The sequence below is a fragment of the Salmo trutta genome, unplaced genomic scaffold, assembly GCF_901001165.1.
Source record: "Salmo trutta unplaced genomic scaffold, fSalTru1.1, whole genome shotgun sequence".
NCBI lineage: Eukaryota > Metazoa > Chordata > Actinopteri > Salmoniformes > Salmonidae > Salmo > Salmo trutta.
This window is the reverse complement of record NW_021822384.1, coordinates 129,969-146,621: the sequence shown is the minus strand read 5'-3', so window position 1 is coordinate 146,621 and position 16,653 is coordinate 129,969. Positions and strand designations below refer to the sequence as shown.

Genomic DNA, 16,653 nt, shown 5'->3' with positions numbered 1-16,653 from the left:
TCTCTCTCTCTCTCTCCTCTCTCTCTCTCTCTCTCTCCTCTCTATCCCTCTCTCTCCTTCTCCTCCTCTCTCTCTCCCACTCTCATTTGCCGACTCAACATGCCATTACCGGATTACGATCTCTGTGTGTTTTGTGTGTGTGTATGTTTAGTGTGTGTGTGTGTGTGTGTGTGTGTGTTTAGTGTGTGTGTGTGTGTGTGTGTGGTGTGTGTGTGTGTGTGTGTGTGTGTGTGTGTGTGTGTGTGTGTGTGTGTGTGTGTGTGTGTGCGCAGCGCTGGCTTGGAGGGAGCTGGAAGCTTTGGTCCGTTCCGCTCTCTGCCGTTCTCTGTAATTTGCTGTCACCAGAGATGATCTCATCAGGAAGAAAAATTGGTCATTACTTTGACTAAAATAAGTTTACAGTTTATTATGGATGTCAACACACTTGTTGCAGTCTCCCACAATAGGGGGTTTCTGTATGTGGATTCCTTGTTTTTACTGATAAGGGAATTCTCCCATCCATGAACACCCCTCCTCACAAACCACTGGCTCTATCAGAAGAAGAAGATGAAGAAGATGAAGAAGATGAAGAAGATGAAGAAGAAGAATAAATTCAGAGAACAATAAGAATCTAAAAGAAGAAGGCGGAGAAGAGAGGTGAAGCAGAGAAGAGGGTGAAGCAGAGAAGGGGGGAAGCAAGAAGAAGAGGTGAAGCAGAGAAGAAGGGGGGAAGCAAGAAGAATAGGGTGAAGCAGAGAAGAGGGTGAAGCAGAGAAGGGGTGAAGCAGAGAAGAGGGTGAAGCAGAGAAAGGGTGACAGAGAAAGGAGGTGAAGCAGAGAGAGGGTGAAGCAGAGAAGAGGAGGGTGAAGCAGAGAAGAGGAGGGTGAAGCAGAGAGGAGGGTGAAGCAGAGAAGAAGAGGGTGAAGCAGAGAAGAGGGGGAAGCAGAGAAGAAGAGGTGAAGCAGAGAAGAGGTGAAGCAGAAAGGGGGTGAAGCAGAGACGAAGAGGTGAAGCAGAGAAGAGGGTGAAGCAGAGAAGAGGGTAAAGCAGAGAAAGAGGTTGAAGCAGAGAAAGGAGGGTGAAGCAGAGAAGAGAGGGTGAAGCAGAAGAGGAGAGGGTGAAGCAGAGAAGGAGGGTGAAGCAGAGAGGAGGTGAAGCAGAGAAGAAGAGGGTGAAGCAGAGAAGAAGGGGGAAGAGAAGAAGAGTGAAGCAGAAAGAGGAGGTGAAGAAGAGAAGAGGGTGAAGCAGAGAAGGAGAGGTGAAGCAGAGAAGAAGAGGGTGAAGCAGAGAAGAAGAGGGTGAAGCAGAGAAGGAGGGTGAAGAGAGAGACGAGAGGGTGAAGCAGAGAAGGAGGGAAGAGGAGGAGACGAGGAGGGTGAAGCAGAGAAGAAGAAGAGGGTGATAAGGAGAAGAGGCTGAAGCAGAGAAGAGGGTGAAGCAGAGAAGGGGGTGAAGCAGAGACGAAGAGGGTGAAGCAGAGAAGAGGGTGAAGCAGAGAAGAGGGAAGCAGAGAAGAAGAGGTTGAAGCAGAGAAGAGGAGGGTGAAGCAGAGAAGAGGAGGGTGAAGCAGAGAAGAGGAGGGTGAAGCAGAGAAGAGGGGTGAAGCAGAGAGGAGGGTGAAGCAGAGAAGAAGAGGGGGAAGCAGAGAAGAAGGGTGAAGCAGAGAAGAAGAGGGTGAAGCAGAGAAGAGGAGGGTGAAGAAGAGAAGAGGGTGAAGCAGAGAAGGAGAGGGTGAAGCAGAGAAGAAGAGGGTGAAGCAGAGAAGAAGAGGGTGAAGCAAAGAAGAGGGTGAAGCAGGAGAAGAAGAGGGTGAAGCAGAGAAGAAGAAGGTGAAGCAGAGAAGAGGGTGAAGAGGAGGAGCGAGGAGGAGGAGAAGAGGGTGATCTTTCGAGAAGAAGGAATGTCACCGGTGGTCAGGGGCCTCCCACCCAGGGAGCGGTGAGGTCATGGCTCTGTGACCTAATAACAATGTAACGCGTGGCCCCTGGGGCCCCTGGGATTCCTCCTGACAGAGACAGCCCCTTCATGTGGCAGGGGAACAATGCTCTCTCAACACAAGGGCTGTGTCCCAAATGGCACCCTATTCCTTGCTCTGGTCAAAAGTAGTGCACTATATAGGGAATATGATGCTATAGGCCCTGGTCAAAAGTAGTGCACTATATAGGGAATAGTGTGTCATTATGGACAGACATTGTTTCCTATCTCTCTTCATATCATCTACGAATGAAGGTGAAATGCCACAATCCAAACGATGATGGTTTATTCGTGTTTTCAGAGGACAATACTGGTGCCTTAAAACCCTTTCAAGGTTATCATTCAGTCATGATTCAGAAGTGATTTGTCACGCTGCAGTGGCATAGCGCAGTTTCGCGGGGCCCCTCCGCAGAACAGCGACTCAATTATTTTTCCCAAATAACACAATATTGACTCCATCGGTGACTGAGTTGACAACGGTTACTCAAAACAGACATATAAAATAAAAGTTGAAAACAAACATTAGTAAAATATGGTTAATTATTAATTTGAAAATCCCCAATAGAAACAACCAGTCTATCAGATCTTTCAGCCCCCTGGTGTTTCTTGGCTAGTTCCATCGTTTTGTTCACATGCTAGGTTGTTTTTCAATATTAGTTTTGAGTTTGCTGCAACTCTCTGCTGCTGGTGAAGAGACACGGAGATTCTCATATCTGACACTGACACGTTAATACTTAACAGTGGATTGACGCAGCCGTGTGTCGATCTAATTAACATAATACCAAAAAATCCCCATCAAAACCCATCAATTTAAAATAGAGATATCTGTTGTTGTTTTTTTTGCATTTGATACGTCTCCTGTTTATCAGACAGGAGACATCACCAAAATCAGTCTTCTCACAAACGTCTGACCACTTTATGGAAAGAGGAGACTCTCACGAACACGATGGTGTTCACAAGTCACTCGTCTGAAGGAACCTGGTAATGGTTTAAAATAATGAATGGCGGTATGGAGGTAGTTTCATGCCAACAAAAAAATATATACTGTATAAACTTCCTGAGCTTTCTTATATGTCCTAGATATAGGACAGACACTTCAACACCTTATTCCTTATGATGCATTTTTTGACTGTCTGTTTATGAATGTGTTATCAAATGCATTTCTATGGGCTATAGTATTAAAGGCCAAAATTCTATATTGATCAAATAATAATGAATTAATTATACCCCAAGACAAAAGATTGAAGTGCCTTTTAACAGGATATGCTCCACTGCTGGGTTTTTTCACACTCAACAGTTTCCTGTCTGTGTCAGAACGATCCGCCACCCAAAGAACATCCAGCCAACTTGACACAACTGTGGGAAGCATTGGACTCAACATGGGTCAGCATCCCTGTGGAACGCTTTCTACACCTTGTAGAGTCCATGTCCCGACTAATTGAGGCTGTTCTGAAAAAAGGAGTGCAACTCAATATTAGGAAGATGTTTATAATGTTTTGTAAACTCTATGGCAGAAAAAAATCCATCTTGTTAAAAAAATGTGAGTGGCTGGCAGATTTAAAAAAAAAATCTACCTGCCACAGAGTCTGCTGTCATAACGCAGTTTCTCTGGACCCCCGTAAGGTATACAACTGTTCTGTATAGGCCTACCTGAACCTGCTCTGGACCCCGTAAGGTATACAACTGTTCTGTATAGGCTACCTGAACCGGCTCTGGACCCCGTAAGGTATACAACTGTTCTGTATAGGCTACCTGAACCTGCTCTGGACCCCGTAAGGTATACAACTGTTCTGTATAGGCTACCTGAACCTGCTCTGGACCCCGTAAGGTATACAACTGTTCTGTATAGGCTACCTGAACCTGCACTGGACCCCGTAAGGTATACAACTGTTCTGTATAGGCTACCTGAACCTGCTCTGGACCCCGTAAGGTATACAACTGTTCTGTATAGGCTACCTGAACCTGCTCTGGACCCCGTAAGGTACACAACTGTTCTGTATAGGCTACCTGAACCTGCTCTGGACCCCGTAAGTATACAACTGTTCTGTATAGGCTACCTGAACCTGCTCTGGACCCCGTAAGGTAAACAACTGTTCTGTATAGGCTACCTGAACCTGCTCTGGACCCCGTAAGGTATACAACTGTTCTGTATAGGCTACCTGAACCTGCTCTGGACCCCGTAAGGTATACAACTGTTCTGTATAGGCTACCTGAACCTGCTCTGGACCCCGTAAGGTATACAACTGTTCTGTATAGGCTACCTGAACCTGCTCTGGACCCCGTAAGGTACACAACTGTTCTGTATAGGCTACCTGAACCTGCTCTGGACCCCGTAAGGTATACAACTGTTCTGTATAGGCTACCTGAACCTGCTCTGGACCCCGTAAGGGTAAACAACTGTTCTGTATAGGCTACCTGAACCTGCTCTGGACCCCGTAAGGTATACAACTGTTCTGTATAGGCTACCTGAACCTGCTCTGGACCCTGTAAGGTACACAAACTGTTCTGTATAGGCTACCTGAACCTGCTCTGGACCCCGTAAGGTACACAACTGTTCTGTATAGGCCTACCTGAACCTGCTCTGGACCCCGTAAGGTACACAACTGTTCTGTATAGCTACCTGAACCTGCTCTGGACCCCGTAAGGTACACAACTGTTCTGTATAGGCTACCTGAACCTGCTCTGGACCCCGTAAGGTACACAACTGTTCTGTATAGGCTACCTGAACCTGCACTGGACCCCGTAAGGTATACAACTGTTCTGTATAGGCTACCTGAACCTGCACTGGACCCGTAAGGTATACAACTGTTCTGTATAGGCTACCTGAACCTGCACTGGACCCCGTAAGGTACACAACTGTTCTGTATAGGCTACCTGAACCTGCTCTGGACCCCGTAAGGTACACAACTGTTCTGTATAGGCTACCTGAACCTGCTCTGGACCCCGTAAGGTATACAACTGTTCTGTATAGGCTACCTGAACCTGCTCTGGACCCCGTAAGGTATACAACTGTTCTGTATAGGCTACCTGAACCTGCTCTGGACCCCGTAAGGTATACAACTGTTCTGTATAGGCTACCTGAACCTGCTCTGGGACCCCGTAAGGTACACAACTGTTCTGTATAGGCTACCTGAACCTGCTCTGGACCCCGTAAGGTATACAACTGTTCTGTATAGGCTACCTGAACCTGCTCTGGACCCCCGTAAGGTATACAACTGTTCTGTATAGGCTACCTGAACCTGCTCTGGACCCCGTAAGGTATACAACTGTTCTGTATAGGCTACCTGAACCTGCTCTGGACCCCGTAAGGTATACAACTGTTCTGTATAGGCTACCTGAACCTGCTCTGGACCCCGTAAGGTATACAACTGTTCTGTATAGGCTACCTGAACCTGCTCTGGACCCCGTAAGGTATACAACTGTTCTGTATAGGCTACCTGAACCTGCATGACATGAGCCGTCCTCACACTCTCTCCCAGCTTGGGTGGAAAGTTGTATGTAAAACTAGTCTATTAATGCCAATTAATAATCAGGTCCTCAAAACACCAGCTCACCATGGATTGTTTCATTATGCAGTGTACTACAGTATCTATAGCTATTTACCATGCTGAGATGCTATTTATAAACGCTTTATAAATATTCCACATCAAATAGCCTAACAATGAGGAAGAAAGTAGTTGGCTTGAGGATAAATTCAGCCACTATTTACTGTTGACCTCAGTGGGTTTTGTCTGGCTAATAGCCTACACAAATGGGCTGCAATAGTCAAGGTCAATTCAATTAAATCAAATTAAATCCAACTTGAGAGATCTGAAGCCTCCTTTTTTTTGTGTGTGTGCAAATGTTTTCACCACAGTTTTTAGGTCCAGGTTGTGGGCCCGACTGTTTTGTATACTGAGTATTGCCACCCCAGACAGTCTTTCCAGAGACATTGTGTATTATAGGTCCATTGTGCTGTACACAATTTAAACTTAGTCTTGAATGATGTATGCCAAGATATACCAGAGATTCGGGACTGTTGATATTACAACCACACAACTCAAACATCGGTTCACCACATCGGTTCACCACATCGGTTCACCGGTATTGAACCAAATTGTTTTTTTTTTGTTTTTTTTGGTTCAGTCCCTCAAGAACTGTTGTCTGCTAAATATGATCATCTGTTTGCATCTGCCAATTGACTGGCTGTTCAGTATCCAGACGACCTGTCCCCAGAGCTTCCTATACACTTCATGTATTACCATAACGTGTTGAGACCAGCAATTAAGGACAATGAGAGTCTCAATTATGAACGATGTTACAGAACTGCTGTATTTCAACTCCCTTCTGCCCAGTTTCCCTGATATTGCTACGACAATCAAGCTGGGTCTTTTTTTTACCCTCCCTGTAACTGTGGGCAGCTGCGGAGAGATCGTTTTTCTAAACTAAAACTGATAAAGAACTAGGCCTGCCTAAGAAGCGTTAGGCTCTCGGTCTGATATGGGCTGTAGAACACCTGAGTAAGCTTCACTCACTGCACTGCACCGTTAGGCTCTCGGGCTGATATGGGCTGTAGAACACCTGAGTAAGCTTCACTCACTGCACTGCACCGTTAGGCTCTCGGTCTGATATGGGCTGTAGAACACCTGAGTAAGCTTCACTCACTGCACTGCACCGTTAGGCTCTCGGTCTGATATGGGCTGTAGAACACCTGAGTAAGCTTCACTCACTGCACTGCAACCGTTAGGCTCTCGGTCTGATATGGGCTGTAGAAACACCTGAGTAAGCTTCACTCACTGCACTGCACCGTTAGGCTCTCGGGCTGATATGGGCTGTAGAACACCTGAGTAAGCTTCACTCACTGCACTGCACCGTTAGGGCTCTCGGGGCTGATATGGGCTGTAGAACACCTGAGTAAGCTTCACTCACTGCACTGCACCGTTAGGCTCTCGGTCTGATATGGGCTGTGGAACACCTGAGTAAGCTTCACTCACTGCACTGCACCGTTAGGCTCTCGGTCTGATATGGGCTGTAGAACACCTGAGTAAGCTTCACTCACTGCACTGCACCGTTAGGCTCTCGGTCTGATATGGGCTGTAGAACACCTGAGTAAGCTTCACTCACTGCACTGCACCGTTAGGCTCTCGGTCCTGATATGGGCTTTAGAACACCTGAGTAAGCTTCACTCACTGCACTGCACCGTTAGGCTCTCGGTCTGATATGGGCTGTAGAACACCTGAGTAAGCTTCACTCACTGCACTGCACCGTTAGGCTCTCGGTCTGATATGGGCTGCTAGAACACCTGAGTAAGTTCACTCACTGCACTGCACCGTTAGGCTCTCGGTCTGATATGGGCTGTCTAGAACACCTGAGTAAGCTTCACTCACTGCACTGCACCGTTAGGCTCTCGGTCTGATATGGGCTGTAGAACACCTGAGTAAGCTTCACTCACTGCACTGCACCGTTAGGCTCTCGGTCTGATATGGGCTGTAGACACTCTGAGTAAGCTTCACGCACTGCACTGCACCGTTAGGCTCTCGGGTCTGATATGGGCTTGTAGAACACCTGAGTAAGCTTCACTCACTGCACTGCACCGTTAGGCTCTCGGTCTGATATGGCTGTAGAACACCGGAGTAGCTTCACTCACTGCACTGCACCGTTAGGCTCTCGGTCTGATATGGGCTGTAGAACACTCTGAGTAAGCTTCACTCACTGCACTGCACCGTTAGGCTCTCGGTTCGATATGGGCTGTAGAAACCTGAGTAAGCTTCACTCACTGCACTGCACCGTTAGGCTCTCGGGCTGAGATGGGCTTGAAGAACACCTGGAGTAAGCTTCACTCACTGCACTGGCGTCTTCGTAGCTTTGATCACTGATATCCCCTGATACTTTCAATCAGTTTTTCTTTTTTTCACTGTTGTCAGTCACATTCCTGAAGCCCAAGAAACATAAACTTGGCTTCCCAGTACATATGGAAATTAAAAGGTTTATGAATGACTTTTTTTGGAGGGTTTACTGTCAAAATGATTTATTAATTATTTTTTAAATAAATAAATAGACATCGATGACATTCGCATGGGCCCCAGAGCTTGTGGGTCCCCCTGCCTTGAATAAAAGATGGCTGCCGTTTTATGGGCTCTCAACCAATCGTTGTTTATGTTTTCTCGTTGGTTTAAGAGCTCGTCAGTAAGCATTTTCACTGTAAGGTCTACCTACAACCTGTGGTTAAGAGCTCATCAGTAAGCATTTTCACTGTAAGGGTCTACTACACCTGTTGGTTAAGAGCTCGTCAGTAGCATTTTCCACTGTAAGGTCTATCTACACCCTGTTGGTTAAGAGCTCGTCAGTAAGCATTTTTCACTGTAAGGTCACCTACACATGTTGGGTTAAGAGCTCATCAGTAAGCATTTCACTGTAAGGTCTATCTACACCTGTTGGTTAAGAGCTCATCAGTAAGCATTTTCACTGTTAAGGTCTATCTACACACTGTTGGTTAAGAGCTCGTCAGTAAGCATTTCACTGTTAGGTCTATCTACAACCTGTTGGTTAAGAGCTCGCATGAAGCATTGTCACTGTAAGGTCTATCTACACCTGTTGGTTAAGAGCTCGTCAGTAAGCATTTTCACTGTAAGGTCACCTACACATGTGGTTAAGAGCTCATCAGTAAGCATTTTCACTGTAGGTCTACCTACACCTGTTGGGTTAAGAGCTCGTCAGAAGCATTTTTCACTGTAAGGTCACCTACACCTGTTGGTTAAGAGCTCGTCAGTAAGCATTTTCACTGTAAGGTCTATCTACACCTGTTGGTTAAGAGCTCGTCAGTAAGCATTTTCACTGTAAGGTCTACCTACACCTGTTGTTAAGAGCTCGTCAGTAAGCATTTTCACTGTAAGGTCTACCTAACCTGTTGGTTAAGAGCTCATCAGTAAGCATTTCACGTAAGGTCTATCTACAACTGTTGTATTCGGCGCACGTGATGAATAACATGTGATTTGATTTTGATTTTGAGGGTAATCCACAGGTGTCTGGTACGCCAGTGAGTGTCTGTTGGACCAAAAAAGTTAAATTCCCACCCTGACGTTAGACAACAATCTGAAAGAGTTCATGTTTTACGGAGGTTAGCAAATACTAATAAACAATTTAGTTTTTCATCAGTTGCTTTACGAACCTAAAACTTAATTTAATATTTTAATAATATAATATTTCATATCCAAAATTCATATTCTATAAGGCAGATGGAGTTGACAGTTATGGTTGTGATAATGGTGATTTCAATATTGTTTGTTTAAATCTATCAAAAAAGTCGAGAAACTTTCCAGACCATGAGTGACCTTGTTGCACTACATGTAATGAGGAAATAAACAGGGGTCCTTATGGTTATAGCTGTCCCTGCTCATTCCTGATTCATTTAGGCTCCATTCCAGACATTATTATGAGCCGTCCTCCCATCTGCAGCCTCCACTGGTTCATATGCTATCTGGGGGGGCCCGGCCTTCGGGGGGCAAAAAGTATATATATACAGTACCAGTCAAAGTTTAGACACACCTACTCATTCCAGGGTTTTTCTTTATTTTTTACTATTTTCTACATTGTAGAATAATAGTGAAGACATCAAAACTATGAAATAACACATATGGAATCATATAGTAACCAAAGAAGTGTTAAACAAATCAAAATATATTTATATTCTTCAAAGTAGCCACCCTTTGCCTTAATGACAGCTTTGCACAACCTTGGCATTCTCTAAACCAGCTTCATGAGGTAGTCACCTGGAATGCATTTCAATTAACAGGTGTGCCTTCTTAAAAGTTGATTTGTGGATTTGTTTTCCTTCTTAATGCGTTTGAAGCCAATCAGTTGTGTTGTGACAAGGTAGGGGTGGTATACAGAAGATGGCCCTACTTGGTAAAAGACCAAGTCCATATTATTGACAAGAACAGCTCAAATAAGCAAAGAGAAATGACAGTCCATCATTACTTTAAGACATGAAGGTCAGTCAATCTGGAAAATTTCAAGAACTTGGAACGTTTCTCAAGTGCAGTCACAAAACCATCAAGCGCTATGAAGAAACTGGCTCTCATGAGGACAGACACAGGAAAGGAAGATCCAGAGTTACCTCTGCTACAGAGGATAAGTTCATTAGAGTTACCAGCCTCAGAAATTGCAGCCCAAATAAATGCTTCACAGAGTTCAAGTACAGACACATCGCAACATTAACTGTTCAGAGGGAGACTGTGTGAATCAGGCCTTCATGGTCGAATTGCTGCAAAGAAACCACTACTAAAGGACACCAATAAGAAGAAGAGACTTGGTGGGCCAAGAAACACGAGCAATGGACATTAGATCGGTGGAAATCTGTCCTTTGGTCGAATGAGCCCAAATTTGAGATTTTGGTTCCAACCGCCCGTGTCTTTGTGAGACGCAGAGTCGATGAACAGATGATCTCTGCATGAGTGGTTCCCACCGTGAAGCATGGAGGAGGAGGTGTGATGGTGTGGGGGGTGCTTTGCTGGTGAAACTGTCTGATCTATTTAGAATTCAAGGCACACTTAACAAGCATGGCTTTCACAGCATTCTGCAAGTGATACCCCATCCCATCTGGTTTGCGCTGGGACTATGTAACGCCCTGGCCATAGAGAGGGGTTTTTGTTTTTTATTTTGGTTAGGCCAGGGGTTGTTACATTGGTGGGCGTTCTATGTTCATTTTTCTATGTTTTTGTATTCTTTGTTTGGGCCATGTGTGGCTCCCAATCAGGCACAGCTGTAGTTTGTTGTTGCTGATTGGAAGTCCACATAAGGAGCCTGTTTTTCCTTTGGGTTTTGTGGGGGATTGTTTTCTGTCTCGTTCGTTTTTTGACCAGACAGGACTGTTTGCTATCGTTGCTGTTTTATGTTTTGTTTATAGTGGTTCATTTGATTAATATTCATAATGGAATCCACACCCTCCGCTGCATCTTGGTTTTCTTGCAACGACAGCCCTTACAGACTATCATTTGTTTTTCAACAGGACAATCCCCAAAACAACTCCAGGCTGTGTAAGGGCTTTTTGACCAAGAAGGAGAGTGATGGAGTGCTGCATCAGATGACCTGGCCTCCACAATCACCCGACCTCAACTAGTTGAGATGGTTTGGAATGAGTTGGACCGCATAGTGAAGTACTCAGTATATGTGGGAACTCCTCAAAACTGTTGGAAAAGCATTCCAGGTGAAGCTGGTTGAGAGAATGCCAAGAGTCTGCAAAGCTGACATCAAGGCAAAGAGTGGCTACTTTGTAGAATCTAAAAAATAACATATATTTTGATTTAATACTTTTTGGGTTACTTATTTATACTTTTGATGTCTTCACTATTATTCTACAATGTAGAAAATAGTAAAAAAATAAAAAAATAAAGAAAAACCCTTGAATGAGTAGGTGTGTCCAAAACTTTTGACTGGTACTGTATATAAATAAATAAAAGAAATGAATGAATAAATATTATATATATATATAATTTTATTTATTCATTAATTTCTTTTATAGCCTAGGCTCCTTGTGAAGTCTTCATGAAGCTCAATGTCTTTGAACATAAAAGAGGGTATATTTGCATCTTCATTACATTATTACCATTAATAGTTTATAACCGTTTTATGTGTGTTATACATAAATGTCAATATTGTCCAATGGCCTCAACAGTAGGTTACCAAATCACTTATAGGAGAGAGAAGTACTTGTTTGCAAGGCATTTTTTTGTGTGTAGATAAATACAATAATTCTGCCACTGCACTGGCTGTTATTGCCAAAGTTGTTCTCATAACAAAGCTTATGAACAGGGACACCATTGCACAAAGCGATTCCAAATGGAACCTTCTTCTCCTTCTCTGTTCCAATAAAGAACGCGGGATGGGTCTGGCACGCGTCTGAGAATTTGACCAATGTTTTCAAAAGCGCAGATGGACCAGATGTTTGGCACATGTCCTAGATGCGGCCTTGCGGCGCCCCGGCTCTTTGATCCGTGGCGGCAGGTCCACGACACCGACATGTAAAATACCGCAAGAGATGGGAATTAGAATATTAAAAAAGGAAACTGGTCAGAGAGCTCAAGCTAAAGCTTTTTTTTTTAAATCAATCATCTACTGCTACCGCGCGCATAGGCTTCTTTTTAAACCTCCAAAATTGCGTAGTTGTTTGATCAGAATTGGGTCTTTGATGTAGGGAAAGCGTGAGAAACAATAGTTCAGAAGAAATGTGGACTAGTTTTTGAATGAAGGCTTAAGTGTGGGGGGATAGTCAGTGGCTCTTGCCTAGTTTATTGATCTTTACCGAGAAAATAATTTCAAAGACATTCTTCATTTGAAGTTCGTTTTTTAAATGCCTAATTTGGTTAATCAATGCATACTAAACATTGGCTATTAACCTATCGATTCAAAATAATAGAAAAACAACCTTAATCATTATTTTCTAAAAACAAAATTAATTGCAGCCTTTTCGCCATATAGAATTGCGCACTAGTCACCGCATTGCCCACTGGCTACAATTACGCGCCTGTTCTCAGATCAATAGCCTTTGATAAGCCTATCGATTACCACTAAAAGTATTACAATAAATGGAATCAAATATACACATTTTCCTGTTTTGAAATGAATGTAGGCCTATAGGCTGTGACCCTATCGCCGTGTCCTACCTGTTCAGTAGCTTGCCAGGTGAAGTTGACGTTCTGGATATTGACAGGTATCGCAGGCATCCTCTGCTGGGCCTTTCTGAAGTCAGTTGTGAATGGAGCCATCTTCCCCTCTGACACGATCAAGATATCCTCCTCAAAACCTGCACAATAACACACACTGACATTTCAACCAGAGCATTTAAAACACATGCGAAAGCGCATGGGTGTCTACAAAGTTTAACTCGGTCCAATATAATAGGGTTCACAGTGTATGGAACTCACCCCTTTAAAGTTAAAGTTACAATCCATCTTTTCTATGCACATTTAAGATAATTCAAGTGACACTGTAACATTGGATTAATTGAAAAATTAACGCTACTTACCAATTAGGATTCTGGCTTGGTTGGCATCAATCCACATGTACAAACTTCCCTGCTGCTCCTGCGCAGCTTTGGACATCAAACCACCCAAAAGTAGAAGAAAGCACGTTTTGATGGGGGACAGAAAAACTGAGGCTGTCTCGGTAGCCATCCTGAGTTGCAGCCTCTCAAATCTAACCCTTTAAATTGTAAATGTATCTCCGTTCGGTCTCCTCGTAGTTAAATTGTGTGTCTGTGTATGCTGGGTTAGCCACTGTACTCAAGTCTGGTATGCCGTGAGTGAGCCTCTTTCATTGACAGTGAGACGCCTGCGTTACGTCGCAAGCTACTTGTACACAGCGGGCGCTGCAGGGAGGATGTGTGGCCACACGGTGGCGCAGTGGGACATGGGAAGTAAAGAGTTGGTGCACATTTGTTAGGCTATGCCTGCCTATTGATTAATGGGGTAGGAAGTAAATGGCTAACATGGTGCCAAACAACTGCCACTATAAATACTTTTTTATTGGTCTGAGTAGTGGTCTAATCTTTCCCTGATTTAAAAAAAAATTATTACCCACACATTCGTTTTTCTGATGAATCCCAGTAAAAAACAAAACATAACAATCATTATAAATTATAGCCTACAAAATATTAACATGGCGAGGAGAATTGCATGATGCTAGCGGACCTATTCTCATAAAACAAAAAGTGTTTGTTGCATTGACTCAATTCAAGCCTCCAGAATAGGAAGAGGAGGAGGGAGGGATGGGGGCTTCAAGACAAATCATCTTCCTGTGTGGTCTTTGTCTTATAAGGCCCATAAACTCTCCAAGATAAACACTTCAGATTGTGGTATGTCACCTGGTGCCCATATTCTGAAGGATGGTACACGTCTGAGGTATTAGAGTGGAAACGGGCGAGAAATGCACAAATGCCAGACATGTGTTATTTTATTACATTCCAACAGTTATTTCAATGAGAATTGATGTTTTACATGATTAAATATTTCAAATCAATATCACTAGATTACCAAAGAACAAATGCCATAGGCTACACTGAGTATAAAATTATTTTGTTTTCATTCGTTTTTATTATATTTTTCATTAATTAATGACTTGCCTAGTTAAATAAAGGTGTAATAAAAAATAAATAAATAAAAAATGTACTAGGCCTTTTACCATACCGTTAGGTGGTTTATGCAAAAACAGTCTACAGTACTCACAGAAGACAATAAATAATACACTCTAGATTCCTATAAACTATTACAGGAATGATGGAGTGTTGGAGCTCGGCGCTGAAGCATTTCACTGCACACTGCAACTACATCAGCGACCCTGAGTACGTGACTAAACACACACCGCATCTACAGTAGCTAGATCGGCTGTCACCAACCAAGTATTTGATTGGATCAACCTTTAGACTCCACTACGAGGTAAACCTCCAAAAATCAATATTCATATAAAACAATGTGTTTGTAAAACGACGCATTTACAATTGTGTCAGACACTAGATAGAACCAAGTATTTCTAGGTGACTGTTCTTCTAGCAGGTCAGACGCCTGCCCCCTGCCTGTAGACAGCTGACTTACTGAGGATAACTTTTTTCTTTCTTCCTGTCTGGGTCTGCTATTTGTTCGTCACTTCCGTCACAGCTTTGAGGGTTTTTTTTTTTCCTCGAGCAAAGATGGCGACGGCGCAGCTAACGGACGAAGAGCTTTTCTCTGAGTTAAAGAGCTTTGGATTCACTCCAGGCCCGGTCTCTGAGAACACGAGACCGGTTTATTTGAAAAAACTAAAGAAACTACGTGAGGAACAACAACAACAGAAAGGAACAAGGGCGGGGAAAACCCGAAACAGTGGCGGTAGCATCAACAACAGTAGCGGCGGTGGTAACAGCAGTTACACAGCGGCGGGAGCCAGGCCAGCTAGCAATGACGTCACGCACCTGAGCACTAACAGTCGTAGCCCCGGTGGTCGACCGGTCCTGAACGAAAAGAGAACTGGTGGAGCGGGGAAGTTCGTATTGGGTTTTAGCTCGGACGAATCGGACGTGGAAGACCCGAAGAAAAAACGAGGAGCGAACCACAGCGGCAGGAGAGACCGAGGCTCCGCGTACCACCACCAACAACAACAACAGCAGATCAGGCCTACAACGGGAGCTGCCACCGCCACTCGAAAGAGCCTGGGAGTCGCTGTGAGTACCAGCAGAAACAACTCCTCTCTCGCCGGGCTGCTGGAGGGGAGGAGAAGCGGACCCGGTTCTCTCGGTTGGGTGGACCGGGGAAAATCGAGCCTCGAGGTCTCGCGGGCCGCGGAAGTGAAGGGTTACGACGACGAGCCCGAAGAGGAAGGCGATTTTCAGGGGGAGACGGAAAGAGACAGTCGGTCTCTGAATGGGAACAGGGCGTCTTACTCACTGAACACCAGTAGTAAGCTAGTCGGGGATTACTCGGATTCGGAAGAGGAGGAAGAGGAAGAAGGTGGGATAACATATGGGCAGGACCGTCAACGAGACCGACACTTACAGCAACACTACTCCAGACGGAGTCACTCCTCCAAGCCGTCTCCCCACAGAAGTGCCAGGGGGTCAGAGAGCGGCCAGGAAACGACTACAGGCATGGCAATCAGGCTGAATGACACGCCTGGCGCTAGTAGGAGTCGACTAGACATGATGGGAGGCCGGGGGGAGGAAGAGGATGATGAAGAGGAAGAGGAAAGAAGCGAGTGCCCGGCGAATCGTCCCTGAGCGGGAGCTTGCTGCGACGCCATTACCCCAGGGGGACCATGTACGTGTCGGCTGTGACTGGGGGAGCGACCGCGGCAGCCCCGGGGAAAGCAGCGGCAACAATTCCCCGTCCTCCGCCTACAATAAAAACCACACCGACAGCGGGGATGGCGCCACTAGCAGCAGCAGCAGCCGATTCAGCATCGGCCTGAGACCTCGATTCTCCAACTACAACACTCTATCCGCTACTTACCGACCCAACCATTCAAATCATAGCGGTCCCAACCATGCCTACAGCCAGTCGAGTCTCAAGCAGAAGCACACGGTGCCGGAGGATGAGCTGCTCCAGCAATTCAAGCGGGAGGAGGTGGGGTCGTCCACCGGTGGTTGGGGGTTCAGCGCCCACTACCTGTCCATGTTCTTGCTCATGGCCGCCTGCCTGTTCTTCCTCCTGCTCGGCCTCATGTATCTCCGGATGAGGGGATCTGGAGCCTCTGAGGTCGATGTTGTCAGTAAGTATCCAGCCTAGTAAATGTAACTTCCTAAACATAGTTAGCTAGTAGTGTTTTTGTCTCTTAATCCAATCCATCATTCTGTGGTTAGGTTTACTGTTCAATTGTAGCATTATATAAAGCTTCAGTTTGCTTCCAAATTGCAGTATAATATCAATATTTAAAACTGATTGCTAACCAGCCCAGGTATTTTGTAATATTAGTGACTGTCTAGATACTACTTTATACATAGGATGGCCAGACTTTTTAGCCTTGTGCAATGGACATTTGTAATATGAAAACAATCTTAACAGAAGTTTGAAATTGCTACTCACATATTTTGAAATGGATCCATTTTAATTCAGGGAGGAGACAATAAGAAGAGATGTAAAATCTATACCCTTTACACTACAGTACATGATGCGTTTTCTGCACAGAGTCACACGTTGTCTGACATCAAAATCAGTTATTTGCCTCTTGGCAGAAAATCGCCACAGGGAACCTAA

At 44.7% G+C, this 16,653-nt stretch overlaps 1 protein-coding gene across 1 annotated transcript in view; it reads right to left on the bottom strand.

The window, feature by feature from the left end:
- LOC115182049 (wnt inhibitory factor 1-like) overlaps positions 1-13,337 on the bottom strand; it is a 54,691-nt gene extending 41,354 nt beyond the window's left edge. The window contains exons 1-2 of the mRNA XM_029743689.1: positions 12,957-13,337; positions 12,595-12,734 (exon numbers count right to left, since the gene is read on the bottom strand). Of these exons, the coding sequence (XP_029599549.1) occupies positions 12,595-12,734; positions 12,957-13,104 (288 nt within the window). The 5' untranslated portion in view covers positions 13,105-13,337. The remainder of the gene's footprint in view (positions 1-12,594; positions 12,735-12,956) is intronic.
- Between the last annotated feature and the right edge of the window lie 3,316 nt (positions 13,338-16,653).